This window comes from Myxine glutinosa, chromosome 1 (genome assembly GCF_964187855.1).
Source record: "Myxine glutinosa chromosome 1, kmMyxGlut1.1, whole genome shotgun sequence".
Lineage (NCBI taxonomy): Eukaryota > Metazoa > Chordata > Myxini > Myxiniformes > Myxinidae > Myxine > Myxine glutinosa.
In genome coordinates, this window is record NC_136261.1 from 448,389,007 (window position 1) to 448,415,828 (window position 26,822).

The following is a 26,822-nucleotide window of genomic DNA, read 5'->3' on the forward strand; positions in this document are numbered from 1 at the left end:
ATTATTAATGGGGATAGAAAAGATCTTCACTCCACATCACCTCACCTTCACCCCTCTCCACTCCACTCCACCTCACTTCACCTTCACTCTAAATTACCTTGTCTTCACTCTACCTCACCTTCACTCCACATCACATCACCTTCACTCCACATCAAGTCACCTTCACTCCTCTCCACTCCACCTCACTTCACCTTCACTCTAAATTACCTCGTCTTCACTCTACCTCACCTTCACTCCACATCACCTCACCATCACTCCACATCAAGTCACCTTCACTCCACATCACCTCACCTTCATTCTACATCACCTCACCTTCACTCCACATCACCTCAACTTCGCTCCACAACACCTCACCTTCACTCTACATCACCTCACCTTCGCTCCACATCATGTCACCTTCGCTCCACATCACCTCACCTTCATTCTACATCACCTCACCTTCGCTCCACATCACCTCACCTTCGCTCCACATCACCTCACCTTCGCTCCACAACACCTCACCTTCGCTCTACATCACCTCACCTTCGCTCCACATCATGGCACCTTCGCTCATCACCGCACCTTCGCTCCTCATCACCGCACCTTCGCTCCACCACACCTCACCTTTGCTCCACCACACCTCACCTTCGCTCCACCACACCTCACCTTCGCTCCACGTCACCTCACCTTCGCTCCACGTCACCTCACCTTCATTCCACATCACCTCACCATCGCTCCACATCACCTCACCATCGCTCCACCTCAACTCACATTCGCTCCACATCACCTCACAATTGCTCCACATCACCTTACCTTCGCTCCACCTCAACTCACCTTTGCTCCACATCACCTCATCTTCGCTCCACATCACCTCACCTTCGCTCCACGTCACCTCACCTTCGCTCCACGTCACCTCACCTTATTATTATTATTATTATTATTATTATTTTTTGTATACAAGATCGAGGGTCGTGTAAGAGCTAACATTAATGACAAAACAAACAAACTGACACAAAAGACATTATAAAGGGAGCGGGGGACAAGATGGGGAGAGAGGGGGAAACACACAAGTACAAAATTTTAGAGCAGGGACATCGGGAGATCTGTGGGAGGTGGAGGGCTTGGGGGGGGGGGGGTTGGAGGAGGCGTGGGAAGGGGGGGTGGGGGGTGGAAGAGGTAGAAAAACACGGACACAGCTGGGACTTCAAGGAAAGAAGTCGGAATTTCAGAAAAAGTGTATCTGGGATGAATTAGCGGGGGTAGAAAATATCAAGGTATTGGATGGGGGAAGATAAGAGATGGTGGTGAACAGCTGTTTTAAAGACAAGGAGGGAGGAGTGGGATTGAAGAGAGTGAGGAAGTTTGTTCCAGAGGCGGGAGAAAAGAGGAATGAAAGAGTGAAGGTGAGCAGAGAGTCTTGTTTTCGGCCGTTTAGCCATAAGAGGGTTGCTGGCACATCTTGTGCGACCTGTAGGAATATTTGGGGGACAGAGCCCAGAGAGAGCTGGGGGAGCAAGGCCGGACAGGAGTCGGCAGAAGACAGAAAGACCACCAACCTGCCTGCGATGAGTGAGTGAAAGGCCCTTGGAGTTGGCTTCATCGTGGGAGATTCCAATGATTCTGAAAGCTTTGGTTTCAACAGCGTGAAGACGAGCTAGGTGTGAGGCAGGAGCACCAGCCCAGCGGGGACAGCAGTATTCCATTGAGCTGCGGATGAAAGCCTTGTATGTGGTGAAGAGCTCAGGTGTGCCAAGGAAGGACTTCGCACGACGGAGGATGCCCAGACGGCGACTGGCTTTGGAGGCCAGCTTGGAAATGTGGTTTTCCCAAGAAAAACCATGGCAGATCATGAGACCCAAAAGCTTGAGCGACAGAACTTCTTGGAGAGGATTGTTGAGAAAGTAGATGGGAGGGTTTTCCAGTCGGTCTTTTCAGAGAGATATAGTAAGAGTGTGAGATTTGTCAGGATTGAAAGACATGTTCCACTTGTTTGCCCAGTCTGTGATTTTGTCCAGGTCTGCAGATCGTGAGGAGGCTGCAGACTGCCGATCTGCGGGATGAGGAATGGAGAGGCAGAGAGGTGAGTCATCAGCAAAGAGATAGAAAGGAATTTCCAGAGAGTCGGATAGATTATTGATGAAGACCAGAAAAAGCACAGGGCCCAGAACACTGCCTTGGGGAACTCCAGTCTGAACAGGAAGGGGAGATGAGAGAAATCCCTTCAGGGCCACACGTTGCCTATGACTAGAGAGGAAGTCCGCAAGCCATGCGTGGAGATTTCCATGGATACCATTGGAGGAGAGTTTGGTGAGCAGAGCTGGGTGCCAGACCGTATCGAAGGCACGTGATAGGTCAAGGGAGAGCGCTCTGATTTCCAGTTTGGCATTGAGGACCTCCATCCATTGTTGAGACAGCAGAAGCAGCATGTCCAGAGTTGAGTGACGTGTTCTGAAACCAAATTGATGATCAGAGATCAAGCCATTGGAGAAGAGGAAGGATTTGATATCTGAAGCAATGATGGATTTCATGACTTTGCTGATGATTGGGAGCAGGCTGCTGGTTTGTTGTTGCAACGGTCTGTTATTGCACATTTTTTGTGTAGAGCGGTAATGTTTGCTGATTTCCAAGCTGATGGCAGATGACCTTGAGCAAAAGAGAGGGTGAAGAGAACAGAGAGTGGGTGAGATAGAGCGGCAGAACAGGATTTTAGGCCCGTGGGCTGATGCCGTCTGGACCTTTTAGGACCTTTGCTCAAAATCACCTCACCTTCGTTCCACCACACCTCACCTTCGATCCATGTCACCTCACTTTCGCTCCACATCATCTCCCTTTCGCTCCACATCACCTCACCTTCGCTCCACATCACCTCATCTTCATTCCACATCACCTTGTCTTCACTCCACATCACCTCACTGTCGCTTCACGTCACTTTCACTCCATATCACGTCACCTTCGCTCCAGGTCACCTCACCTTCGCTCCACGTCACCTCACCTTCGCTCCACGTCACCTCACCTTCGCTCCACGTCACCTCACCTTCGCTCCACGTCACCTCACCTTCGCTCCACGTCACCTCACCTTCGCTCCACGTCACCTCACCTTCGCTCCACGTCACCTCACCTTCGCTCCACGCCACCTCACCTTCGCTCCACGTCACCTCACCTTCGCTCCACGTCACCTCACCTTCCCTCCACATCACCTCACCTTCGCTCCACCACAACTCACCTTTGCTACATCTCACATCACCTTTGCTTGTCACCTCACCTTCTCTCCACGTCACCTCACCTTCTCTCCACGTCACCTCACCTTCTCTCCACGTCACCTCACCTTCTCTCCACGTCACCTTACCTCCTTTCTTTTCCCCAGATGGCCTTGTCGTCCTTGTTCTCAAATCCTGATCTGCCGTTCTTGCTCCGCTCCTAACCCCTTTTCTCTCCTCCTCACCCCCCCCTCCCCATCCCTTTGCAACATTCCCAACAGGCCTTGCTCCTTTTGATTTTGGTCTTTGGTCCCTCCTTGGTAATAACCTTCCAAACAACAGTTTTAATACTTACTTACTTCTCCACTCATTTGTTCCTCTTGTGGAACTGCATCACTGAATCACCTCTTCCTTTTCAAAACTATTTTTACAGCGTAGCCCATCGGGCAGAGCCATCTAGAACAGTGTTTGTCAGTCCGTATGCATGTACGTACGTAGTATGTATGTATGTATGTATGTATGTATGTATGTCCCCATAAACGTATACCAATCAGAGCTGAGGATCTGGTCACATGACAGGGTGATGTGATTACGTCTGATGTCATTACGGCGGTACGGCACCTGACTCTCCACACACTGCCATTTTGATTTATATGACGTTCATGCCGAACTTATCGTCGAACCTGTCATATATCACAATCGCCATGCTCTACTTTTACGTTTTTCATTCAGTGTTAGTTCATATTTTCATTTTCATTGTTAGTTCATTTTATTTTCATCATATTTTCATACTCATTCAGTAACGACAGACGCCCTCTTTATTGTGAGGCAGTTGCAGGAGAAGTACATGGAGAAGAGGAAGAAGTTGTTTCTTGGGTTTGTTGATCTGGAGAAAGCATTCGATCGGGTTCCACGCGAAGTATTGACATGGGCATTGAGGAAGTTAGGAGTGGAGGAATGGTTGATCAGAGTAGTGATGGCAATGTACAAAAGAGCGCGCACAGCTGTAAGGACGAAGGACGGGAACAGTGGTGAGTTTGAGGTGAAGGTGGGAGTGCATCAGGGGTCGGTACTAAGTCCACTACTATTTGTAGCTGTGATGGAGGTGCTGGCTCAGAACGTAAATGAGGGCTTACCGTGGGAGTTGTTGTATGCAGATGATCTGGTGTTGATTGCGGAAAGTATGGATGGACTGAAGGAAAAGATGAACAAGTGGAAGGAATGTATGGAGACAAAAGGTCTGAAGGTGAATATCGGAAAGACGAAGGTGATGGCAAGTGGTAAAGCATGTGGTGAGGTGGAAAGAACTGGGAAGTGGCCATGTGCTGTGTGCAGGAAGGGTGTCGGAGTGAACTCCATTCAATGCACAATGTGCGCTGAGTGGGTTTTTTTTTTTTTTTTTTTTTTTGTATACAAGATCGAGGCTCGTGAAAGAGCGAACATTAATCACACAAAAAGTGAAACCGACACATAAAACACAAAAAACAAGGGGAGCGGTAGACAAGATGGGGAGAGAGGGGGAAGGACACAAACACAACATTTGAGAGCAGGGACATCGGGGGAAATGTGGGAGGGGGAGGGCTTGGGGGGAGGTATAAAACATATGAACACTGCAAGGACTTCCAGGAAAGAAGTTGGAATTTCCAAAAAAAAAAAAGTGTATCTGGGGTGAATTAGCAGGGGTAGAAAAGATCAAGGTTTTGGATGGGGGAAGATAAGAGATGGTGGGGAACAGCTGTTTTAAAGACCTGGAGGGAGGAGTGGGATTGAAGGGAGTGGGGGAGTTTGTTCCAGAGGTGGGAGAAAAGGGGAATGAAGGAGTGAAAGTGAGCAGAGAGCCTAGATCTTGGCAGTTTAACCATAAGAGGGTTGCAGGCAGATCTTGTGCGACCTGAAGGAAAATTGGGGGGACAGAGCCCAGAGAGAGCTGGGGGAGCAAGGCCGGAGAGGAGTCGGTAGAAGACAGAAAGACCACCAACCTGCCTGCGGTGAGTGAGTGAAAGGTCCTCGGAGTTAACTTCATCGCAAGAGATTCCAATGATTCTGAAAGCTTTGGTTTCAACAGCGTGAAGCTGAGCTAGGTGTGAGGCAGGAGCACCAGCCCAGAGGGGGGAACAGTATTCCATTGAGCTGCGGATGAAAGCCTTGTATGTGGTGAGGAGCTCAGGTGTGCCAAGGAAGGACTTTGCACGACGGAGGATGCCCAGTCGGCGACTGGCTTTGGAGGCCAGCTTGGAAATGCGGTTTTCCCAAGAAAGATCTGGGTTCATCAAAAATGTAGTGGTCTGAGAGGGTCATTAACCAGTGTGGCAGCTACATTCAAATGTAAGATGTGCACAGAGGGAGCTGCAGATGGAGGAAATGTTGAGTTGGATCTTGGAGACCGTGAAGCTGGAAGGTGTGAAAACATTTTGCTACCTCGGAGACATGCTGAATGGAGAAGGTGGATCAGATTTGGCAACGGTTGCTCGAGTGAGATGTGCATGGAAGAAGTTTCGGGAACTGAGCGGCGTGCTGACGAGGAGGGGAGTGTCATTGAAGCTGAAGGGAAAGGTGTATGCTGCATGTGTGAGAAGTGTTATGATTTATGGGAGCGAGACATGGGTTATGAACGTAGAGCAGCAACAAAGGTTGGAAATGCGAATGGTTCGGTGGATGTGTGGAGTATCGTTGAGAGAGAGGAAGACAAATGATGAATTGCGAAAGATGATGGGAATCGAGCCTGTGATTGATGCTGTGAAGAGGAACAGGTTGAGATGGTTTGGTCATGTGTTGAGGAAGGATGAAAGTGCCTGTTTGAGAAGAGTGATGGAAATGAATGTAGAAGGAAGTAGAGGACGGGGAAGACCGAGAAAGACTTGGCTAAAGATGGTGGAAGAAGAAATGCGGGCAAGGGGGTTAACAAGGTGAGATGCAGAAAATAGGGCAAAATGGAGAAGATCGTCATGGGGACCGCAAGGCTAACCCCCGCTCTCGGAGGGAAAATGGCCTTAAAATGCATATTGTTGTTGTTGTATTCAGTGTGAAACACAAACAAACAGATTGTTAAAATAATCAAATATCGAAACCATCGGTGTTACGTCTTTTCCAACAATACCGTATCTGTCTTAGGCGTTATGCCTCATCTTCGGACCGGTTCAGACAAATTAAGCCCAGGTTTCTTTATACAGTAGTGTATCGTTTCAGTAGTGTCGTTTTTGTAATAGTAATAGTAATTTTTATTATAATAGAGCAAACGTATATGGTTCGCTATGTATGTATGTATGTATGTATGTATGTATGTATGTATGTTTATATGCGATGAAAACGTCTGCTTCTTCAAATAAAATTACCACCCTCTTAATTAACTCTCTTAATTGCGTTAAGACTGCTGAGACCCCTCAGACCTTTGACGACCCTTTAATTCCCCCAAGACCCTTCAGACCACCAAGACCCCCAAACACCCAACATACCTTGAAGACCCCCAAAGACACAAAACACCCCAAAGACCCAAAATACCCTTCAAGGCCCTGAGGCTCAAAAAGACCCTGAATACCCAAAAACCCAAAAGACCCCGAAGACCCAAAACACCCCGAAGACCCAAAACACCCCGAAGACCCAAAACACCCCGAAGACCCAAAAGACCCCGAAGACCCAAAACACCCCAAAGACCCAAAACACCCCAAAGACCCAAAACACCCCAAAGACCCAAAACACCCCAAAGACCCAAAACACCCCGAAGACCCCAAAAGCCCCTGAAGACACCAAAGATCCAGAAGACCCTGAAGACCCAAAAACACCTCAAAGACCCAAAATACCCTTAAAGGCCCAGCGGATCCAAAAGACCCTGAAGACCCAAAAGACACCGAAATGGTCAAAGATGCCTACCCCTCTGAAACGACGTGTGGTGAGGCACGCGCGCCGAGTCACGCTAGTAATAATAATAAAGTAAATATAACCATAATACTTTAATCCCAATCTTGTGAATGGAAGGTTAATGGATTGAAGCGGTGTATGGTTCATGATCAGTGATGAGTGTTGTTCAGCACTAATTAATAACCAAGGAAGTAAGGAATTAACCTCGGTTGTTTGATGGTAATATCATTTTCGAAATAATGATAACGTAATGTGAACATGTTAGTAAATCTAATTGTAACACTAATCCCTTCGTAGTGACTGCAAACTTACTGGAAGTTAAAATATGTCATCTTCTACATATTAAACTAGCGGCAGTTTTGTGTCCGTTACGTCATTACGTCTATGATGTCATTACGACAGCTGACTCCACCGACCGACATTTTAATTTACAAGTACACCCGCTTACTACGGGAGTGTCAGGAAGGGTCATTCCTCTTTGGGGTTTAGAGATTACAGTCGATCTATGGTCGGGTCTCAAGAACATTGGGTGTGTGTTCATTTACCAAGGTTCTTGTGGAGAGATCACCAAGTGGTTTAAGCATTCGAGCAAGCACTCCATTCAAAACCGTTAAGGAACGGCTGGCTTGGCAAGCGTTGGCTAGCTGCTTGGTAAATGAGCACACACCTCCAACCCTTGTGGGGTACATAGATTACAGTCGATCTATGGCCTGGTCTCAAGAACATTGGGTGTGTGTTCATTTACCAAGATTCTTGTGAACAGATCGCCAAGTGATTGAAGCATTCAAGCAAGCACTCCATTCAAAACCGTTAAGGAACGGCTCGCTTGGCAAGCACTAGCTAGCTGCTTGGTAAATGAGCACACCTCCAACCCGTCTGGGGTACATAGAGTACCATAGATCTCTGCTCAGTTCTGTAAGTAAAACTTACCTCATGGATGTCGGGATTCCTACAAATTTCTTTGTTTAATGTTATAAGCAGCATTAGCGACTGTTTTAAAAGCTAAACATACGTGTTTGTGGTTTATAATATTTTAGAAGCCCGGCTACGCTGCTGTTAGACTTTTGGTCTTGTTGCTCTGTCGGTGGGTTCGCCATCACCATGCTGACATGTATATGAGAGGTTGAGTGACCCTGACGTGGCCTTTACATGAGTGTTTCCTTAGTGTGTGCCAATGGCCCCCTGTCGAGGGAAAGAGCGTCCAGCAGAGCATCGAGCAGCTGCACAAGAGACTTGAGGGCCTTGGAGCTACAAAACAGGGCACGTTTGTCGTGGATTGCGAGAGTTTCCATCACTGTGCTCCAAGCAGCGGTACAGTAAGCATACCTTTGATTTGCTTCAAAGTGTTGTTGTACAAATTGATCTTTCAACTCAAATTGGAAATGTACCATTGTGATTACCCTGCGCTCGCGAAGCAAAAAGCAGGGTTAACCATTCGGTTTATATGTACGTACGTGTGCCGTACGTGTCTGCATTTTAAAAATTCATTTTCTCGGCAACCGTTGGTCGGATTGACATGAAATTTTCACCATAGGAGGGACTCCTCCTGTAGAATATTTTAATGAATATTATGATGTCAGGGGCCACGTGGTACAGGTGCCATCTTGGAAAAACGTTGCACCTCTATATCTCCCAAACCGCTCCATGGAAAAAATGGAAACATGGCTCATTGTCAAGTACTCCCCTTGGGGAATAAGATTTGTTATTGATGATTGTGGTATTGATATTGATTGATTGATATTTTTGATTGATTTTTTTGATACTTTTGAAATTTGACATTTTTGATTGATCGACTTGGGGAATATCACTTGATTGACATTGAACAAGTGGAAGGAATGTATGGAGACAAAAGGTCTGATGGTGAATATCGGAAAAACGAAGGTGATGGCAAGTGGTAAAGCATGTGGTGAGGTGGAAAGAACTGGGAAGTGGCCGTGTGCTGTGTGCAGGAAGGGTGTCGGAGTGAACTCCACTCAATGTACAATGTGCGCTGAGTGGGTTCATCAAAAATGTAGTGGTTTGAGAGGGTCATTAACCAGTGTGGCAGCTACATTCAAGTGTAAGGTGTGCACAGAGGGAGCTGCAGATGGAGGAAATGTTGAGTTGGATCTTGGAGACGGCGTGAACCTGGAAGGTGTGAAAACATTTTGTTACCTAGGAGACATGCTGAATGGAGAACGTGGATCAGACTCGGCAACGGTTGCTAGAGTGAGATGTGCATGGAAGAAGTTTTGAGAACTGAGTGGCGTGCTGGCGCGGAGGGGAGTGTCGTTGAAGCTGAAGGGAAAGGTGTATTCTGCATGTGTGAGAAGTGTAATGATTTATGGGAGCGAGACATGGGTAATGAACGTAGAGAAGCAACGAAGGCTGGAAAGGGTGGAAATGCGAATGGTTCGGTGGATGTGTGGAGTATCGTTGAGAGAGAGGAAGACAAATGATGAATTGCGAAAGATGATGTGAATAGAGCCTGTGATGGATGCTGTGAAGAGAAACAGGTTGAGATGGTTTGGTCATGTGTTGAGGAAGGATGAAAGTGACTGGTTGAGAAGAGTGATGGAAATGAATGTAGAAGGAAGTAGAGGACGGGGAAGACCGAGAAAGACTTGGCTAAAGATGGTGGAAGAAGAAATGCGGGCAAGGGTTTAACAAGGGGAGATGCAGAAAATAGGACAAAATGGAGAAGATTGTCATGGGGACCGCAAGGCTAACCCCTGTTCTCGCAGGGAAAATGGCCTTAAAATGTCTGTTGTTGTTTGTATTGATGATGTCATCTGTGCCTTCGATATGACATCATAATTTGACAAGTACAACACGTATCGATCATTGTGAATTTTTCTTTCTCAGCAACTGTTGGTCTGATGGGTATGAAACTTTCAGCATGGGAGAGCCTCCTCCTGTAGAATATTTTAATGACAATCATGACATCATAGGTCATGTGGTACAGGCGCCATGTTGGAAAAACGTTACACCTCTGTATCTCCAAAACCACTGTATGGAAAAATTGAAACAAGGCTCATTGTAAAGAACTTCATATGGGGAATAGGTGTTGTTAACGATGACGTCATTGGTGCCATAATTATGACGTCATAATTCGACAGGGACAACGCTTGGTCTGATCAGTTTGAAATGTAATGGGCGTGATCTATGCAACAATTATATTAGAGAATATAAATTTATGATGTCATCGCTCACGTGGTCTGGCAGCGATATTGGATCAAAGAAAAAAATGTTCAAAAACAGTGGAGTTGGCTCGCAACAAGTTGGCTGCGCAGGGTAAGTATTCTATGAATACCATCTAGTTGTGACGAACACATTCGTTCCACGGAACTTCCATCTCCAAGAGAATTTTGGAAGCCAATCAGTGATCCAATGTAAAGTAAGACTCTGCTGGAACAAGCAAGGAATGCCATTGGTATCCCCAGCTCTGCACTGTGTCAGCCAATAGGAGCAAGCTGTGGACACTCACTACCACCTTGGGTGGAGGAAACTTCAACGTCGAGGATATGTAATCGATATTACAATACGCAAAGGGCTCCACTTTGGGCACCAGTCTCCTTCAATGTGCCACTCTCTACCATAATATACAGTCACGTGAAAAAGTAAGTACACCCCATGTAAAGTTTTCACTTTTTCAACATATTTCAACATACAGATATTTTATCTTCATTTCAACAATATTAATAGATAAAGGTGATAAAATATAAGAAATATCATGAAACATTTACATTTTGTAGTCCATTGTATAATTTAAATAAACATAAATGCAAATTTCACATGTGGAAAAAGTAAGTACACTTTTGGCTCTAATAGGTGGTATTGCCCCCTTTGGCAGAAACAACCTCAAGTAGGCATTTCTTATAACTGTCTACCAGTCTCTGACATCGACTGGGAGAAATTTTTGCCCACTCCTCCATGCAGAATTCTTTCAGTTGTGCGATGTTTGAGGGGTTTCTTGCATGCACAGCTCGTTTCAAATCCCCCCACAACATCTCGATGGGATTTAGATCTGGGCTTTGACTTGGCCATTCCAGAACCCTCCATTTCTCTCTTTTCAGCCATTCCTTGGTGGATTTACTGGTATGTTTGGGGTCATTGTCATGTTGCAAGGTCCACCCTCGGTTGAGCTTCAACTTTCCGACAGATGGCCTCACATTATCCTCAAGCACCCTCTGGTACAATGAAGAATTCATAGTGGATTATATGATGGTGAGCTGCCCAGGCCGTGATGCAGCAAAGCTGCCCCAAACCATAATATTTCCACCACCATGCTTTACAGTTGGTATCAGGTTCTTGTGGTCAAATGCTGTCTTTGGTTTTCGCCAAACACGTCTTCTGGTACGGTGGCCAAATAGCTCTACCGTTGACTCATCTGGCCAGAGCACATTGTTCCAGAAGTGCTGGTCTTTGCCTCGGTGTTCATTGGCAAACTTTAGTCTTGCCCTGATGTTCTTTCTGGACAGCAAAGGTTTCCTCCTGGCACACCTCCCATGTATATCAAATTTGTGGACCCTCTTTCTAATGGTAGAATCGTATACTTTGACATCAACAGTGGCAAGAGCTGCCTGTAGGTCACGTGATGACATTCTGGGGGTTCTTAGAGACTTCTTTCAGCATCTTGCGGTCTGCTCTCGGGCTGAACTTGCTGGGGCGGCCTGGCCTGAACAAGTTGGCAGTTGTTTGGAATCTTCTCCACTTGTAGATGATCTTCCGGACTGTCGAATGATTGATTTCAAATTGTTTGGAGATCTTTTTAAATCCCTTCCCAGACTCGTAGGCATCCATAACCTTCATTCTGAAGGCCTCAGAGAGGTCTTTTTATCTAGGCATGGTGATGCCGCACACTTCAACAACAAAGAGCAAACCAAACTAAATGTCTGAGGTTTAAATAAGACAGGTTCCTCCAAGATCCTCTCTGACGATGTTCTAATCATTTGCACCTGAGGTGCACCTGATTCTAATTTTAGGTATTTGAAGTCGTGATAAATGTAGGGGTGTACTTACTTTTTCCACATGCAAAATTTGCATTTATGTTTATTTAAATTATACAATGGATTACAAAATGTAAATGTTTCATGATATTTGTTATATTGTATCACCTTTATCTATCAATATCTATCTATAATTCCAGTAATCTCTGTGTGTGTGTGTGTCTGTGTGTGTGTGTGTGTTTGTCTGTGACCGCTGTTTCTCGACAACTACCGGTCCGATATACTTGAAACTTGCCAGGTATATTGCTGGGGACCCGAGGATGTGCCTTTTCAAGGTTTGAAATTAATCGGAGAAGTAGTTACCGAGCTATGGCGATTTAGCCATTCGCTTTGGCTTTGCGAATGGACCAAAACATTTCATGTAAATAGAGGGGGGGGGGGGGGGGGGTTCTGTGGTCGTTGCGAATGGACCAAACCATTTCATGTAAATAGAGGGGGGGGGGGGGGTTCTGTGGTCGTTACTGCCACGTGGTTTCAAAGTTTTTTTTTGTTGTTGTTGTTTGCACGCATGCTTTTTTGCACGCACGTACGGGCACCCACGTACGGGCACGTCCTAGTTGTTGAAATGAAGATAAAATAGCTGTATGTTGAAATATGTTGAAAAAGTCAAAACTTTACATGGGGTGTACTTACTTTTTCACGTGACTGTATATATGTATGCACAATCTGGGGGATATAATATATGTAGATATATAATCTGGGGGATATAATATATGTCGATATATAATCTGGGGGATATAATATATGTCGATATATAATCTGGGGGATATAATATATGCAGATATATAATCTGGGGTATATAATATATGTGGATATATAAGCTGGGCTTCTGGGGAATATAATATACGTGGATATATAATCTAGGGGATATAATATTTGTAGATATTGTCGCGCAACTCCAATTAACACCAGAGTTGCGGATTGCCGATCACGAAGGCTTTAACTCCGAAGCGGAAACGCAATGGCGGATTCCAAAACCTAAAACACCTAAGCGCGCAGAATGGAGGGAAGCGGCGAGAGTCCCCGCAGCCTTATCTCTTGAAATCAACCACCCGGTAAACTGCGTTCAGATATATGTACAAAAATAATATAAGGGGTTATTCAGGAAAAGCAAAGACAGTAAAAGCACGTGTCGGTAATAAGATAAGGTACTAAATTGGGATCCCACACACACAGATATCAAATACAAACGGGGGAGATATGAATACCAAAATAAAATGTCTCGTCGTGTACAGTGTACGCGGAGCTCGGTCTTGTCTGTTCTCGTCGTTGGCTTTGGCCGCTGTCCAACATGCGGCTCCGTTCGGCCCCGATGTACCCACGAGGCCTCGCTTCAAGCTCTGATCCTCTCGCCACCCACGAGGTCCATGCACCAAGCTCCAAAGCACCCAACACAGGCCAGTGGCTTCACACGATGTCAATCCCCACACAAAGCACCAAAAGACAGGAACGGAGAGAATGCAGGTGTGACTGCACGTCTCGTCCTTCCAACTCGCTTCTCAACTGCTCACTGCCAACTGCACACTGCAAAACCAACTCTCGACCACAAATCCAACTGCTCTCGACTCAGGAATGTCACTCTCTACTGAACTGCCAGGGGCCAGGAGTGAACTCATCTCAACTCGACTGGCTCTCAACTCAACTCGACTCAGGAATGGAACTCGACTCTCTCAGTCCTCCTGCTCGACTGCCGAAAATGGCATCCGGCCCCCATTAATATCCCCGGCCGATGACGTCAGCTTTGGCGCACTGTCCTGCCAATCAGAGTCTCCACTGACTCGCCAGCTCACCCCGGTGCACGCCCACTGTGCCATTCTCACTCCCGCTCCTTGTCTTATAGCACGTGCTATACGAGGCGGATAGGCCGCTCGGAGGTGCAAATGGTGGCGGCTGTGTGGCGGTGTTCTGGCCTGATTTCTTTCTAAGTCATGTCAGGGGGAAGGGCGTCATTACTGTTGAACTAAGGGATCCTAACCAAGTGTCTAAGTGGTCTGTAGTGCCATAAGGGACAAAGGTTTGATCACCAGGTGAGCCATACATGGGCTCCACTCATTATTCCCTGTTGTAAGAAGTCAAATCCACAACATTGTCCCAATGATAGGTTTAATGCAAATTCGATCTCTGGCAACACCTGTCAAAATACGATCATGCAATATATCAGGATTATATAATCAAGGAGAAGTCCAGCAATTAACAATCAGTGCAAGCAAGCCTGGATCATCTAAATATACGTACCATTCGAGTCTACGCTGTCACAGATTATATGTCACAGGAATGATCCGGAGTGATGGTCGTCCGAGTTCTTATAGATGCCTCTCAGTGGTTGGAGAGAGCATAACACCTGGGTTCAACTTAGGTACAATTTCATTGCATTCTCCCCGCCGTTAAAACTACACTTCCGCTAAGGCAGGGATGAAGCACGCAGCAGCATAATAGTAGGGGCAGCAATTGTCCGTCCATGTCAGTCGGTCCATCCGTTGCGATCGGGGCAACAAATCTCCCTTCCGGCACGGGTCCGGAAACTACCGGGTGCTACATCCCCAAGACCGGAGTCCCCTGCGTCGGAGTAGCCGCCTAAGTCAGGTGACGAAGGTGGCACCACAGAGCCTACAGGTTGGGGTGCGTTTAGCGGTGAGATGGCCGGCAGTTACTCCACAGGCGGAGCAATGGGAGAGTCCATGGACTCGTAAATTGGTTTGTCAATTTCCCCGCAAGGGGCCAGGTGGCGTATGGAGACAGTTGACTCGCGTCCATCAGACATCAACACACAAGCAGGCTTGGGATTAGCTTGGAGTACTTGCACCTTATCCACTAGTGGATCATACTTGCTCATGCGAACAGCACGTTTGAGGAAAGCCGGTCCCGGCTCTGCAAGCCAACTAGGTAAAGATCGGGTACTACCCTAACTCCTCGGGTGATGAAACATCCGTTCGTGGGGAGTTTGATTGGTAGCCGTACACAGTAAAGTCTTGATCGAGTTCAGTGCCACAGGTAGCGACCAAGCCCATTTGTCTTGGCCTTGGCTGAGGGACTTAAGGCTCAGCGTAACGGCTCTCCATATAATACCATTGAAGCGTTTGACCTGTCCATTCGCCTGCGGCCTATACGGAGTGGTATAGCTAGAAGCGACATTATGCTGGAGTAAGAAGTTCCTCACTTCCTGGGACAGGAACACCGCACCTCGATCGGTATGCACGTAGGCCGGATTCCCAAACATAGAAAACAAGTTCTGCAGGCACCGGATAACCGTGGCGGCTGTCATATCTACGCACGGGAAAGCAAAAGGGAATCTCGAGAACTCATCAACGATTGTGAGCAGGTAACGAGAGTTATATTACTCGAAGCCGGTGACGCCGGCAGTGGCCCTTTGAAATCCATCGCCAATCTCTCCCATGGCCTAGTAGCTCGGACCAGCGTTCCCATAGGAGGGTTGTAGAAGCGCGGTTTGAGTTCAGCACATACAGAACAAGTGCGACAGATCTGACGAATATCCTCAACCGAGTAGGGCAAGTTACGACTATGCACAAAATGAGCGAAACGCATCACCCCGGGATGGCACAAGGTGTCGTGCAAAGCACGCAGGTCCGCAAAAGATATGAGGCTCGCACACGTTGCCGGCCGCGATAAGGCGTCGGCAACCAGGTTATCCCTCCCAGGGCGATATTTGATTGTGTAGCAGAAATCGGCGAGTTCGATCCGCCAGCGAGTGATTTTCTCATTCTTAATGCGTTGAGCATGCTGGGTGTCGTACATAAACGCAACGCTCTGTTGGTCCGCGATAATTTGGAAGCATCGTCCAAGCAAATAGGGACGCCAACACCGAATCGACTCGACGATGGCATACGCCTCTTTTTCGACAGACGAATGTTGCCGCTCAGCGGAGGAGAGAGTTCGCGAAAAGAAGGCCACAGCCCCCCCCCTCTCCCCCCCTCCACCCCCCCCGCCACAGCGGCACCAGCGATGTCGGACTTAAGGCTATGGAAAGCGGCCTTGGCAGCAATGCTCATGGGGAACGCTTCGCAGTCCACAAGTGGGTGGAGCTTCGCGGATAAATTTTGTACCCACTTAGAATAATGAGTGAACAGCCCGAGAGCACGCTTCAACGAAGCATGATCGCAGGGCAAGGGCCACGTCGAGCAAGGGTCGCAGACGTTCCTTATCCGGAGCAACAGAGCCGTGGGTCACGGTGTACCCCAGAAGATCTATTGTGCGAGCAGAGTAATGACATTTAGCCTCATTCATAGTTAAGCGATACCTCTGCGCGACCTCGAGGAAGCACTTCAGATTAGCATCATGATGTTCCTGGTCATACCCGCAAACCGTGAGATTATCCAGATAAACAAAGACATCGGTCAAGTTCTCCTTAGCGATGAGGTCGTCCATAGCCCTCTGAAAACAAGAGACCCCTTTCGTGACCCCAAAAGGTAGCCGGGTGAACTGGTATAACCTCTGACCCGATTCAAACGCTGTATCGATGCGATCTGCCTCGGAGATGGGGATTTGATGATACGCACTACGCAGATCGAGAGTGCTATAGACCGAATACTGTGCCACCTGTCGAACCAGGGAGTCCATTCCCGGGAGTGGGTAGGCGTCCAGCTGTGTAAACCGATTAATCGTCTGCGAATAGTCGATTACCATGCGTTTGCGATGCGATTCGCTTCGTACCACCAGAACTTGGGCCCGCCAGGGCGACCGACTAGGTTCTATGATGCCTTCCTTTAGTAGCAGGGCCGTTTCTTCCGCAATGAATTGCGCGTCAGCTCGTGAGTAGCGTCGCGATTTAACCGCGACAGGTGTACAGTCCGTGGTCATATTGGGGAACAGCGACAGTGGCTCAATTTCCATCCCTGCAAGAGCACACACAGCAAGAGTATCAGTACCACCAAATTCCATTTCCAAACGTCCATGTCGCTTGAGAAAATCATGTCCTTGCAAAACTTCTGCACATAATGCTGGTAAGACCATTAGATGCACATCCGGAAACATTCGACCCTTAACCACAAGCTTCAGTCGACATTCCCCTTTTGTGCTAAGCCATAGCCCCTGAGAGGCCATAAAGATCCGGCGTCTTGTCCCAAGTATCGGCCATCCATGTTTCTGCACAAGTCGAAAATCAACACAACTATCCGTGGATCCCGTGTCGATCAAAGCATTAGCAAAAATTCCCTCGATCATGAGTGGGATTATAGCACGAGCCAGGCCAGGTGGACCTGTAGTTATCAAGTCGTCAAGGCAAGGCGCTCATGCCTCGCGTGTGGATCCAGCGCCAGCTAAAGTCTTTCGTGCCGTTGAAGTCGTCTGTAGGCCAGTCGTGCCGCCTCCAGAGGGCGCACGTGCCACGCGTGAAGTTCACAGCTTTCGTGCCGTTGAAGTAGCTTGTAGATCATACGTGCAGTCTCCAGAGGGCGCTCGTGCCACGCGTGAAGTTCCCAGCTTTCGTGCCGTTGAAGTAGCTTGTAGATCATACGTGCAGTCTCCAGAGGGCGCTCGTGCCACGCGCGGAGTTTCAAAGCCAATATTAGCCGATCGGGTGGCCGATCCCGGAAGTTGGCAGGGTGTCGGAAGAATGCCGGCCAAGGACGGTCGCACCGCGTACTGAAGTGTTTGCGCCACTTGTTCAGTCGGCGCAGCGAGTCTCACCAAGGTCGAGCTCTCAGCTCAGGGCCCACGGAAAGGGGCTATCCCCATCAAAGTCGGGCGAGGCGCGCCGCGCGCTGTTCGGACCGCTGGCTCAGAGATAAGCACATTCATCGTCGAGCGGGCTCGTTTGCCCCTCGACGCTTGGCAAACTTTTGCAAAATGTCCCGTCTTTGAGCACAAATGACACTTCGCATCTTTAGCAGGGCAAACAGACCTGGGATGATCCCGATTCCCACAGAAATAGCATGTAGCGTTACTTCCGGACCTGGGTCCAGCTGCAGCGGCCACCGTCAAGCCCGGATCGGGATCCTCGGGAGTGGCCGGGGTCTCCAATTCCGGCGGAGGTGTCGAGGCTGCATCCACGACCTCGGCGGTAGCTCTCTCCGGTCGAGTCTGTCGAGATGTCCCCGCAGTGACGTATGGGCGTTCATATGCGTCGGATTGTTCCCGTGCTTCGGTGTACACGTGAGACAGCCGGAGTGCTTCGGCTAGGGTCAAATCGGCTTCTTCAAGTAGTCACTGTCTGACGACCGGTGACCTAAGACCTGCGACAAAAGAATCGCGAACAAGGCCATCACAGACTTGTTCATGAGTGCATACCACAGGGGTACCCTCCTTCAGTAGGCGTCGGAGGTCTTGAGCAAATCGATCTAAAGTCTCTGTGGGCTGTTGTCATCGCGTCGCAAGCAAATGTCGTGAATAGACCACGCTTCGTTTTTTTATGTAAATACGCTTCAGCTCAGCCACAGCTGCATCGAACGTCTCACATAGTTCAATTGCCATGTACACGGTATGGTGCACCTTTGATTGCAGCACTTCGAGTTTTGTTTCATTGGAGACTGCCTCCTGAGTCTTGAACTGGTTATCCAAGATCTTCAGCCAATGTGTCAGTTCGGCGGCCGCATCCGCCGCCTGAGGGTCTGCTCCGAAGATCGGCACTTGGATCATCTTACGAGTCATGTCGTTCTCGTTCATGACCCGTTCTCGTTCAAGACGAAGAGACGAATTTGCATTAATTGTTGTAAGAAGTCAAATCCACAACATTGTCCCAATGATAGGTTTAATGCAAATTCGATCTCTGGCAACACCTGTAAAAATACGATCATGCAATATATCACGATTATATAATCAAGAAGTCCAGCAATTAATAAATCAGTGCAAGCAAGCCTGGATCATCTAAATATACGCACCATTCGAGTCTACGCTGTCAGAGATTATATGTCACAGGAATGATCCGGAGCGATGGTCGTCCGAGTTCTTATAGACGCCTCTCAGTGGTTGGAGAGAGCATAACACCTGGGTTCAACTTAGGTACAATTTCATTACATTCCCTGCACTACTTAACACTCGAATCTCCTGGTAGATTCACAATCATACACCTTAACCGAACAAAATGCCTACACATGGACTTATTACAGGTAGTGTTCCTTACCGCGACACACGAAGCATGGTACCTACTCAGATCTACTCTGCTCTACATATATCACTACCCAAATTCGTAACAATATTGTTGCGGTTTTGAGAGTGTAAATATAACATCATTAAAGGTTAAAGGTTTGCCACCCATAGTTCGTCCACAAGCAACACGTAGGCCCATTAGAATTAGTTATGTCATAATATGTGTAAGAGTAGCCCATTGCCCTAGTGACATCTGCGTTGTGTAAAGAAATAATAAGATTAGGTCCTTTTCATTTTGCGGCCACCCTCCAATCTCCATCATGGGCATAATCGATCCCGCACCCCATTTGGCATCCCTCAATTTGTTACGCTTTGGGCTACCCGCGGCAGTTTGTTACGCTTTGGCCGCCAGCAGCGTTCGCTGCCCTTGGTTTTGCTCGAAACAAGTCCAATGACACGAGGTAGGCCTGAAAAGAGGGAGGAGCGCGAGGACGAGGTGTGGCCGCAACAAGCAGCGCGTCAGCAGGCGATGACGGTAAGGGCAACAACCAACCAGGGCTCGGTGGGCATGGCTTGAGAGGGCGTGGTAAGGACGCATCTAGCAAGTGCTGGAAGGTTCGCTGAGCAAGGCTATATATGTGTTTGCACAAAGCCCTTGGGAGGACTGGCCAGGAGAACTTCGTTGTACACAGCAGATGAGAAGGGTGAGGCGCTTACGAAGGGATATACGAGACCTGAACGGAGTCACGCATCGCGAGCGAATTGTATTGAAGGAGCGCATTGAGCTGCGCAGTGAGATACTGAAGAGCGCATTGTTCGCGGTTATTGGAACTGTTCGCTTATTACGTACGCGGCTTGGCCACGAGTGTAACTGCCAAAGCCAGCCTACCGTTGCCCTGTGATAATCCCGCATGCGCCAAACGACACGCAGAGAGCCGCTGCCGTCTGGTTCATCTACTTCACGTTATGAGTTGGGGACTGGAGAACGAGCTGCCTGGACGCCATCCCTGGACCATCGACCTGTTCGTCTGCAACCCCGTGTGAGTGTGTCTGTGTGTGAACGGGCCTGTTTGTCCAGGGATAAGTTAAGACTGTATAAGGCTGCACTGTGTATTCTTCTTCTTCTTCTTTATTGTACAAAGTGTAAATAAATCTGTTATTCCTTTCTTCCCAAATTCGACCGTTTCAGTCATTTCCTTCATTTGGTAAACGTGGCACGATTACGAACTGCTTGGATCGGGTTAGTCATTGCTAACGGCTCGGGTCACGGGTCGCTACGGCTCGGCGTTTCCACTAACACCCGTGATTCGGGCGGGGCTTATTTCCTCGTTTCTGGGCGGCGTTAGTACTTAGGTAATAGCAAATCCCTCGTCCTAAAACCCGACCTCACGCTGTCCGGGAAGGACGTCATCGGTCCCGGGTCCCGTCGGCTAGTAAAAGACAAGGGGACCAATCCCCCCTTGGTAAGGGGAAAGGCCGGCGCTGAGATCCGCAACTATATATAATCTGGGGGATATAATATATGTAGATATATAATCTGGGGGATATAATATATGTAGATATTCGGGCGGGGCTTATTTGTTACGGTTCTCTACTGTTACGTTAGATATTGTTACGGTTCTCTACGCCGGCCTTAATCCCCTTATCAAGGGGGGATTAATCCCCTTGTCTTTGCTGGGCCTGTCGGAACCGAGACTTGAGACGTCCCTCTCGGACACACGCGGTGTAGGGTTTCGGGACCACTCCTCGCTCGTACCTAATTCCCCGCGCTGCCCTGGGAGCGAGGAAACAAGCCTCGCACGAACCACGTGTGGTTTGAGTACACCGAGCGGATTGCGTACACGTGGTCCGCGCAGTCTTACTTCGTGGAACCCAATTGGAGCGATCTTATTCGTGCCACGCTTAGTTAAATGATGAAACCACAGGAACGATCGAATCAGGAAGAAAAGAAGAACAAATGGTTTAATTATTTCCCACACGTATATGCAAGTTCAAGGACGAAGAGACACAGAGCAACCTTAAACAGTCTTAACTTATCCCTTGGACAACAGGCCCATCTCACACTCACACAGGGAATTGCAGATGGGCAAGTGTTCCCCAACGCGTCCAGAGATGGTCCCCGTCCGGCTCTCCACAGTCCCCGGCACGTTCCGCGAAGATGGTGGCAGGCGAAGGCAGGGACTCGTAGCGCGTCTCTCGTACAAGCAGATGATGGGGTGGAACGGCAAAGTGCGGACTTTAGCGCGGCTGGCGGTTACTCAGCCTTGCTCACTCGCGCGTCTCAAATGCGCTGTATTCGTTATAAGCGCGTCTGGCTGCGCCCGCGTATCTGTACCATTCGCACACGCGGCCAACTCGTCTTCTTTGATACACTCCGAGCTGGTTAGCGCGCGCGTTCTCGTGCAAGTGTGTCAATTGCGTCAAGTTCTTTCGCCAATCCTTTTGCCGCAAGTCCTGTCGTGCTTATCCTGCGTTCCTCTGCGAGTCCTCTATCTTTCTCTCTCACAGCAAGTCCTCTCATACAAGTCCTCTCGCTAGTCCTGTCGAGGGCTTTCGCGCAGCCGGTTTTATAGCTACGCCCCCCGAACCTTCTGGAATTCACTCGAACCTTCTCACCATGCCCTCTGACGCCACGCCGCCGCCACCACCTCCGAGCTCTGATTGGCGGCTTGTGCTTACCGTCATCGCTTCTGCCGCTCCGCCTTAACTCTGCCCGGACCTTCCTCGGCCTGCCTCATGTTAACTCGCCAAATGATCAACCAATGCTTAGCAAACTGGATCGAGGCGAGGGTGGCTGGGAAATCGGTGGCAAGTAGAGCCTATTCTCCTGGCTCCTACTCAACACAGAACTAACAAAGGAAAAGGACGAAGCTTACAAATACTAAGACATAACTATACTATCGTGAGGCTACATGTTGCTTGTGTGACTAACTATGGGGGACAGACTTTAACCTTTATTAAACTCACTTGACAGACTCAAAACCGCAACACTGCCCCCCTCCCTCGTCAGACTCGTCCCCGAGTCGAACCTACAAAAACTGGAACGACCGGTTTTGAGAAAGAGTTGGGACTAACTTTTAATTCTGTGTGACACTTAGATGTGGTCCCCCCTAACATTTACTCTAACCCGTGTATGCGACAGTTTTACAACACTAAATATGTCCCACCTACTGCGTTGAGTAGCTAACTGACAGACTCACACCCACAATTAACCGAATTGCGGAATTATTTTCAAACTAAACATAAAGTCGGTGGGCAGCATTTCTATATACAAGCACAAAACCTAACCTTATTTACATTTCTACGACCCAGGACCTGTCCTTTTTGAAAAGAAGAATGGAGGGGAAAGAAAGCACAGCAATGCACAAAAACACATTCAAAAAGTTCACATTTCACATTTCTGCTGTTGTCTGGCATCTTCTTCTTGCTTCCTGCATCTTCTTTGTGCATAAAACTTACAGTTCTTCTTTCCTAGCACACCAATAATAAAAATGTACAAAAAGTGTGTTCGTTTTTATTTTGCCAGCAGGGCCAACCCGATGTGGTACAACTGCGTGACATTGATGCCACTCAAAACACGTGGTCCAAAGTTGCAAGGTTAGTTTGCAGCAAAGTGCTGCACAGCAAAGTGTAAGGCCACAAAACCTGTGGTGCATAATGTGGTAATGTGCAGCAAAGTGTCGGTGGCAGAAAGTGCTGCACACATGCAGCAAAGTTATAACAAATGCAAGGAATATGGCAGCAAAGTGCCGCACAGTTCATCTGCACAGTTGTAGCAAAGTGCAGCAGGGATGCTGCACAGGTGCTGCATGGTTCCACCTCCAAAATGGTCCTGGGGTGGGGGAGAGACAAAGCACAACCGGCAAAGCGGAAAGGGCACAGAGGTACACAGCCATACAAGGTAATGCAGCATGAGGGGCGCGGGAGAGCGAGCAGAGCAAGCTCGTCCCTAACCGTCCGTGCCCTCCCCCCGCCACCCCCCCTCCCCCCCCCCCCCCAACGTCAGCTTACACAACCCTTGCCCTTCCCTGCATTTACAAATTCGTCACTACGTCCTGTCTCCCATATCCCCCTCTAAACCAAATTCGTCTCCCAATCCCTCCCTGGAAGGAAGGAATGGAACAAACACATTGTCTCATCACGTCGAGATGCATCTCACTCAAATCAGTCACTTGGTGCTGGTGCGGAGCTTTGTCATCCTCGGTGAATGGATGTGGATGGCGCGTAGGGAATTCTCTTCCTAACTAGTCTAATTACATTAACTCACTTGTACTACCTGGGGTCATGCCCTGCCAATCGGCCTCTTTAAACTATGTGGTTCTAAAAACCGAATTCCGCATTGACCACTCTGCGATGCCATCCAAATTTGGGTCTCACTCCCCAATTTTTCACACTGTGCCCTTGCACAATTTCGGGGCTGGGTCGTGTGGCTCCACTAGCAGGTCAAACTACCTGCGCACCTCCGCCACTGAAGTCGCCACCCGAGCTTACCTGCTCCTGCGACTACCTAACTGGGGAAGGCCCTCCCTGGCTCTTTACCCCTCTGATACCCTCTTTGGCATTGGGCTACCCGGGTCCTTCCCTTGGATTCTCGGGCCCCACTGAACACTACTCACGACTACCCTGACTGGCTCCCAGAGACTACCTGTGGCCTCACCTGGCCGACAAACTACCAGTGGCGGAGTGCTCCAATAACCATACGCACCAACAAAGCCACACGCCCAGCCATTCACTGACTCATGCACCCAACCAAACCACGACTTGCCACTTCCCGCACCACAGGTGTCAATATCGAAACAATTTACCTAGCCCTCTACCTGGCTTTAAACTACCCACCCCGGGTATTCGTGAATGGGTCCATCTCCCCCCATTCACTCCTTCGCACCATGCATTCCACACCTTCTATTCTGCACCAAATTTTCTCACACACCATTTACCTCCCACACTAAATTCGGACACCTTTTGTCTGGCACACCTCTTGTGCTCACACACTTTTTTCCTCAAACACAACACAATTCCATTTGTCTCAATACACAATCCCTGGTTATTCTCAACCAATTCCTTATTTGCTCAATACACAGATCCTCACACACACAGGATCATCTAGCTAGCTGCTTCCCCTAAAACTCGTGCTTCCCCGTCTTCCCTTAAACTATGCACTCCCTCGTCATTATCAACCACCTAATCTAACTACGTCCCCTCTACCTGTACAAATGTCACTACTTAAATCTTTTCCCTACTGTCTGCTGATTCCCTAACAATTATCCTAGCCCGCCCTCGGCGAGCTTCAGTGCCCCATGGAGGTAACCATCGCTGGTCCCTCCATGTGCATGTCACTGCCATCCCCCTAAACTAATGCTCATGAGCCCTAACTAATGCTCAATGCACCAAACGTCGGCCTGTGCTTCCCAGAACTCCGGGAGTTTGACGGCGACAGCGTTGGTAGCCATGGCGCGTTCAGGGGTCAGCTACGGCTGAACCAGTCGGGGTCACCAGTGTGGTGCTATGCCCACACAATTCGTTTGCCAAGAAGGTAGGCCACCACGCATTGAACAAAACCAAACACTTTATTTAAGGCTCGCACGTAAGCACTGGGCGGGCTCGACTTTCGAGCCCGCGTATATATCCCGAGGCCACGCCTTGCCCTCGGGTGTGGCCGGTCGGCTGAAAGGCGGGGCATGTATTTCAGTTCCACCCTGAGCCTCATGACTCCTTTGCTCCGGGCGTGGCCCGAGCCTTGCTTCCACGCCCGGTCGCTCGCGTCACCCACTGGTGCGCGGAATTATGACCCGCTGGCATTGTGTCCGCCACAACATGAGGGATATAATACATGTAGATATATAATACACTAGCAGAAGTACCCGGCATTGCCGGGCGGGGGAAGGGAGGGGAGGGGGAAGGGGAGGGGAACGGGGGGGGGAGGGGAGGAGAGGGGGGGAGGGGAGGAGAGGGGAGGAGAGGGGGGGAGGGGAGAAGAGGAGGGGAGGGGAGAAGAGGGGGGAGGGGGAGGAGGAGAGGGGAGAAGAGGGGGGGAAGGGGAGGGATGGGAGGGGGAGGGGGAGGGGGAGAGGGAGAGGGGGAGGGGTAGGGGAGGGCGAGGGGCAAGGGAGGGGGGAGGGGAGGGGGAGGGGCGAGGGAGGGGGGAGTCAAGTCGGAAGTCATTGTCGTCAATTGAATGTCGCATTTATTTTGTATTCCCTGTCAAATGGCATTGGTCCCGCATTCCGAACCCGGAAGTAATTGTCGTCAAAGTTGAAAATTAACGGTTTGAAATACATCTATCTATAATTCCAGCAATCTCTGTGTGTGTGTGTGTGTGTGTGTGTGTGTGTGTGTGTGTGTGTGTGTGTGTGTGTCTGTCTGTCTGTCTGTATGCGACCGCTGTTTCTCGACAACTACCGGTCCGATATACTTGAAACTTGCCAGGTATATTGCTGGGGACCCGAGGATGTGCCTTTTCAAGGTTTGAAATTAATCGGACAAGTGGTTCCCAAGGTATGGTCACCGTACTCGCAAGCCGTTCGCTTTGGCTTTGCGAATGGACCAAACCATTTCATGTAAATAGAGGGGGGGTTCTGTGGTCGTTACTGCCACGTGGTTTCAAAGTTGCCAATGGACCAAACCATTTCATGTAAATAGAGGGGGAGGGGTTCTGTGGTCGTTACTGCCACGTGGTTTCAAAGTTTTTTTTTGTTGTTTGCACGCATGTTTTTTTGCACGCACGTACGGGCAAGCACGTACGGGCAAGCACGTACGTGCGGGCACGCCCTAGTAATTTTAAAACCCGAAGGTTTTTTAAACATTTAAGGTGTGCTTAGTAAGGGAAACACATGAAAATCTGTTAACTAAATTGTTACCAAAAAATTTCTTCACCAATATGTTTGTAAAGGTGTGTAATAACATGTGCTAAAATGTTGAAGGTCAACTCCCGTGGGAAATCCAGAAAAAAAGCTGTTGAATTCGGGTACCAAAAAATTATTTTCGAGAATTTATATATTTTTAAATCGGCCCTTAAGTAACTTATGAGGGGTCAAATAAGGGTTTTTCATGATTCTGAGTTGATTGTTAACATTTATATTTCACCACAGACACTCCTTTGTGGAAAAATAATTTCTAAATATATCTCATTTTCTACTTTGCAGGACATGGAGTCTAGCAATATGGATGAAGACATTACTCCACCTGTGCTCAATTGCTTCATCTGTGCACGCTCGGATACACCAGCTGAAAGGCTCATACAGGCAACTCCAAAGGGATACTCAACTTTATTGAAACAAGCAGAAACTGTCGAAAATGTTACTGTTGTGGAACGTATGAAGGAGGCTCAAAAGGAAGGAAAACTGAGGTTCCACCAGAAGTGTAAAAATGATCTGTACAACAACTTTGTTGCAACCACCAAGAAGTCAGCTCAAGCATCAAAGGCAGAGAAAGAGTCATCAAAGTTGAAGAGAAGACGCACTACTTGTGAGTTCAGTTCATCAACTGGCTGCAGTTCTAGAAGATCACAGTCAGTTGACCTCCTGTATAAGGACCTCGGTCTGGAGTATTGCCACACCAAATGGGGCTTGCCATACAACTTGATCATAGATTTGGGTCAAAATGGATGCTCAACATGTTCCACTGGCTGGGATACACTGAGTCTTACACGGAGACACAAAACTACAAATACTGCTTCCTTAATAGTAGGAGTGGAGATGATGTTCCAGATACTTCTGGCACTCTTGACACCATTGTGGAGGAAACCGATGAACAGATCAATGAT

The 26,822-nt window shown here is 48.5% G+C and overlaps 1 protein-coding gene across 1 annotated transcript in view; it reads left to right on the plus strand.

The window, feature by feature from the left end:
* MED20 (mediator complex subunit 20) overlaps nucleotides 1–26,822 on the plus strand; it is a 47,581-nt gene that overhangs the window by 4,695 nt on the left and 16,064 nt on the right. The window contains exon 2 of the mRNA XM_068104747.2: nucleotides 8,197–8,342. Coding sequence (XP_067960848.1) covers nucleotides 8,197–8,342 — 146 coding nt within the window. The remainder of the gene's footprint in view (nucleotides 1–8,196; nucleotides 8,343–26,822) is intronic.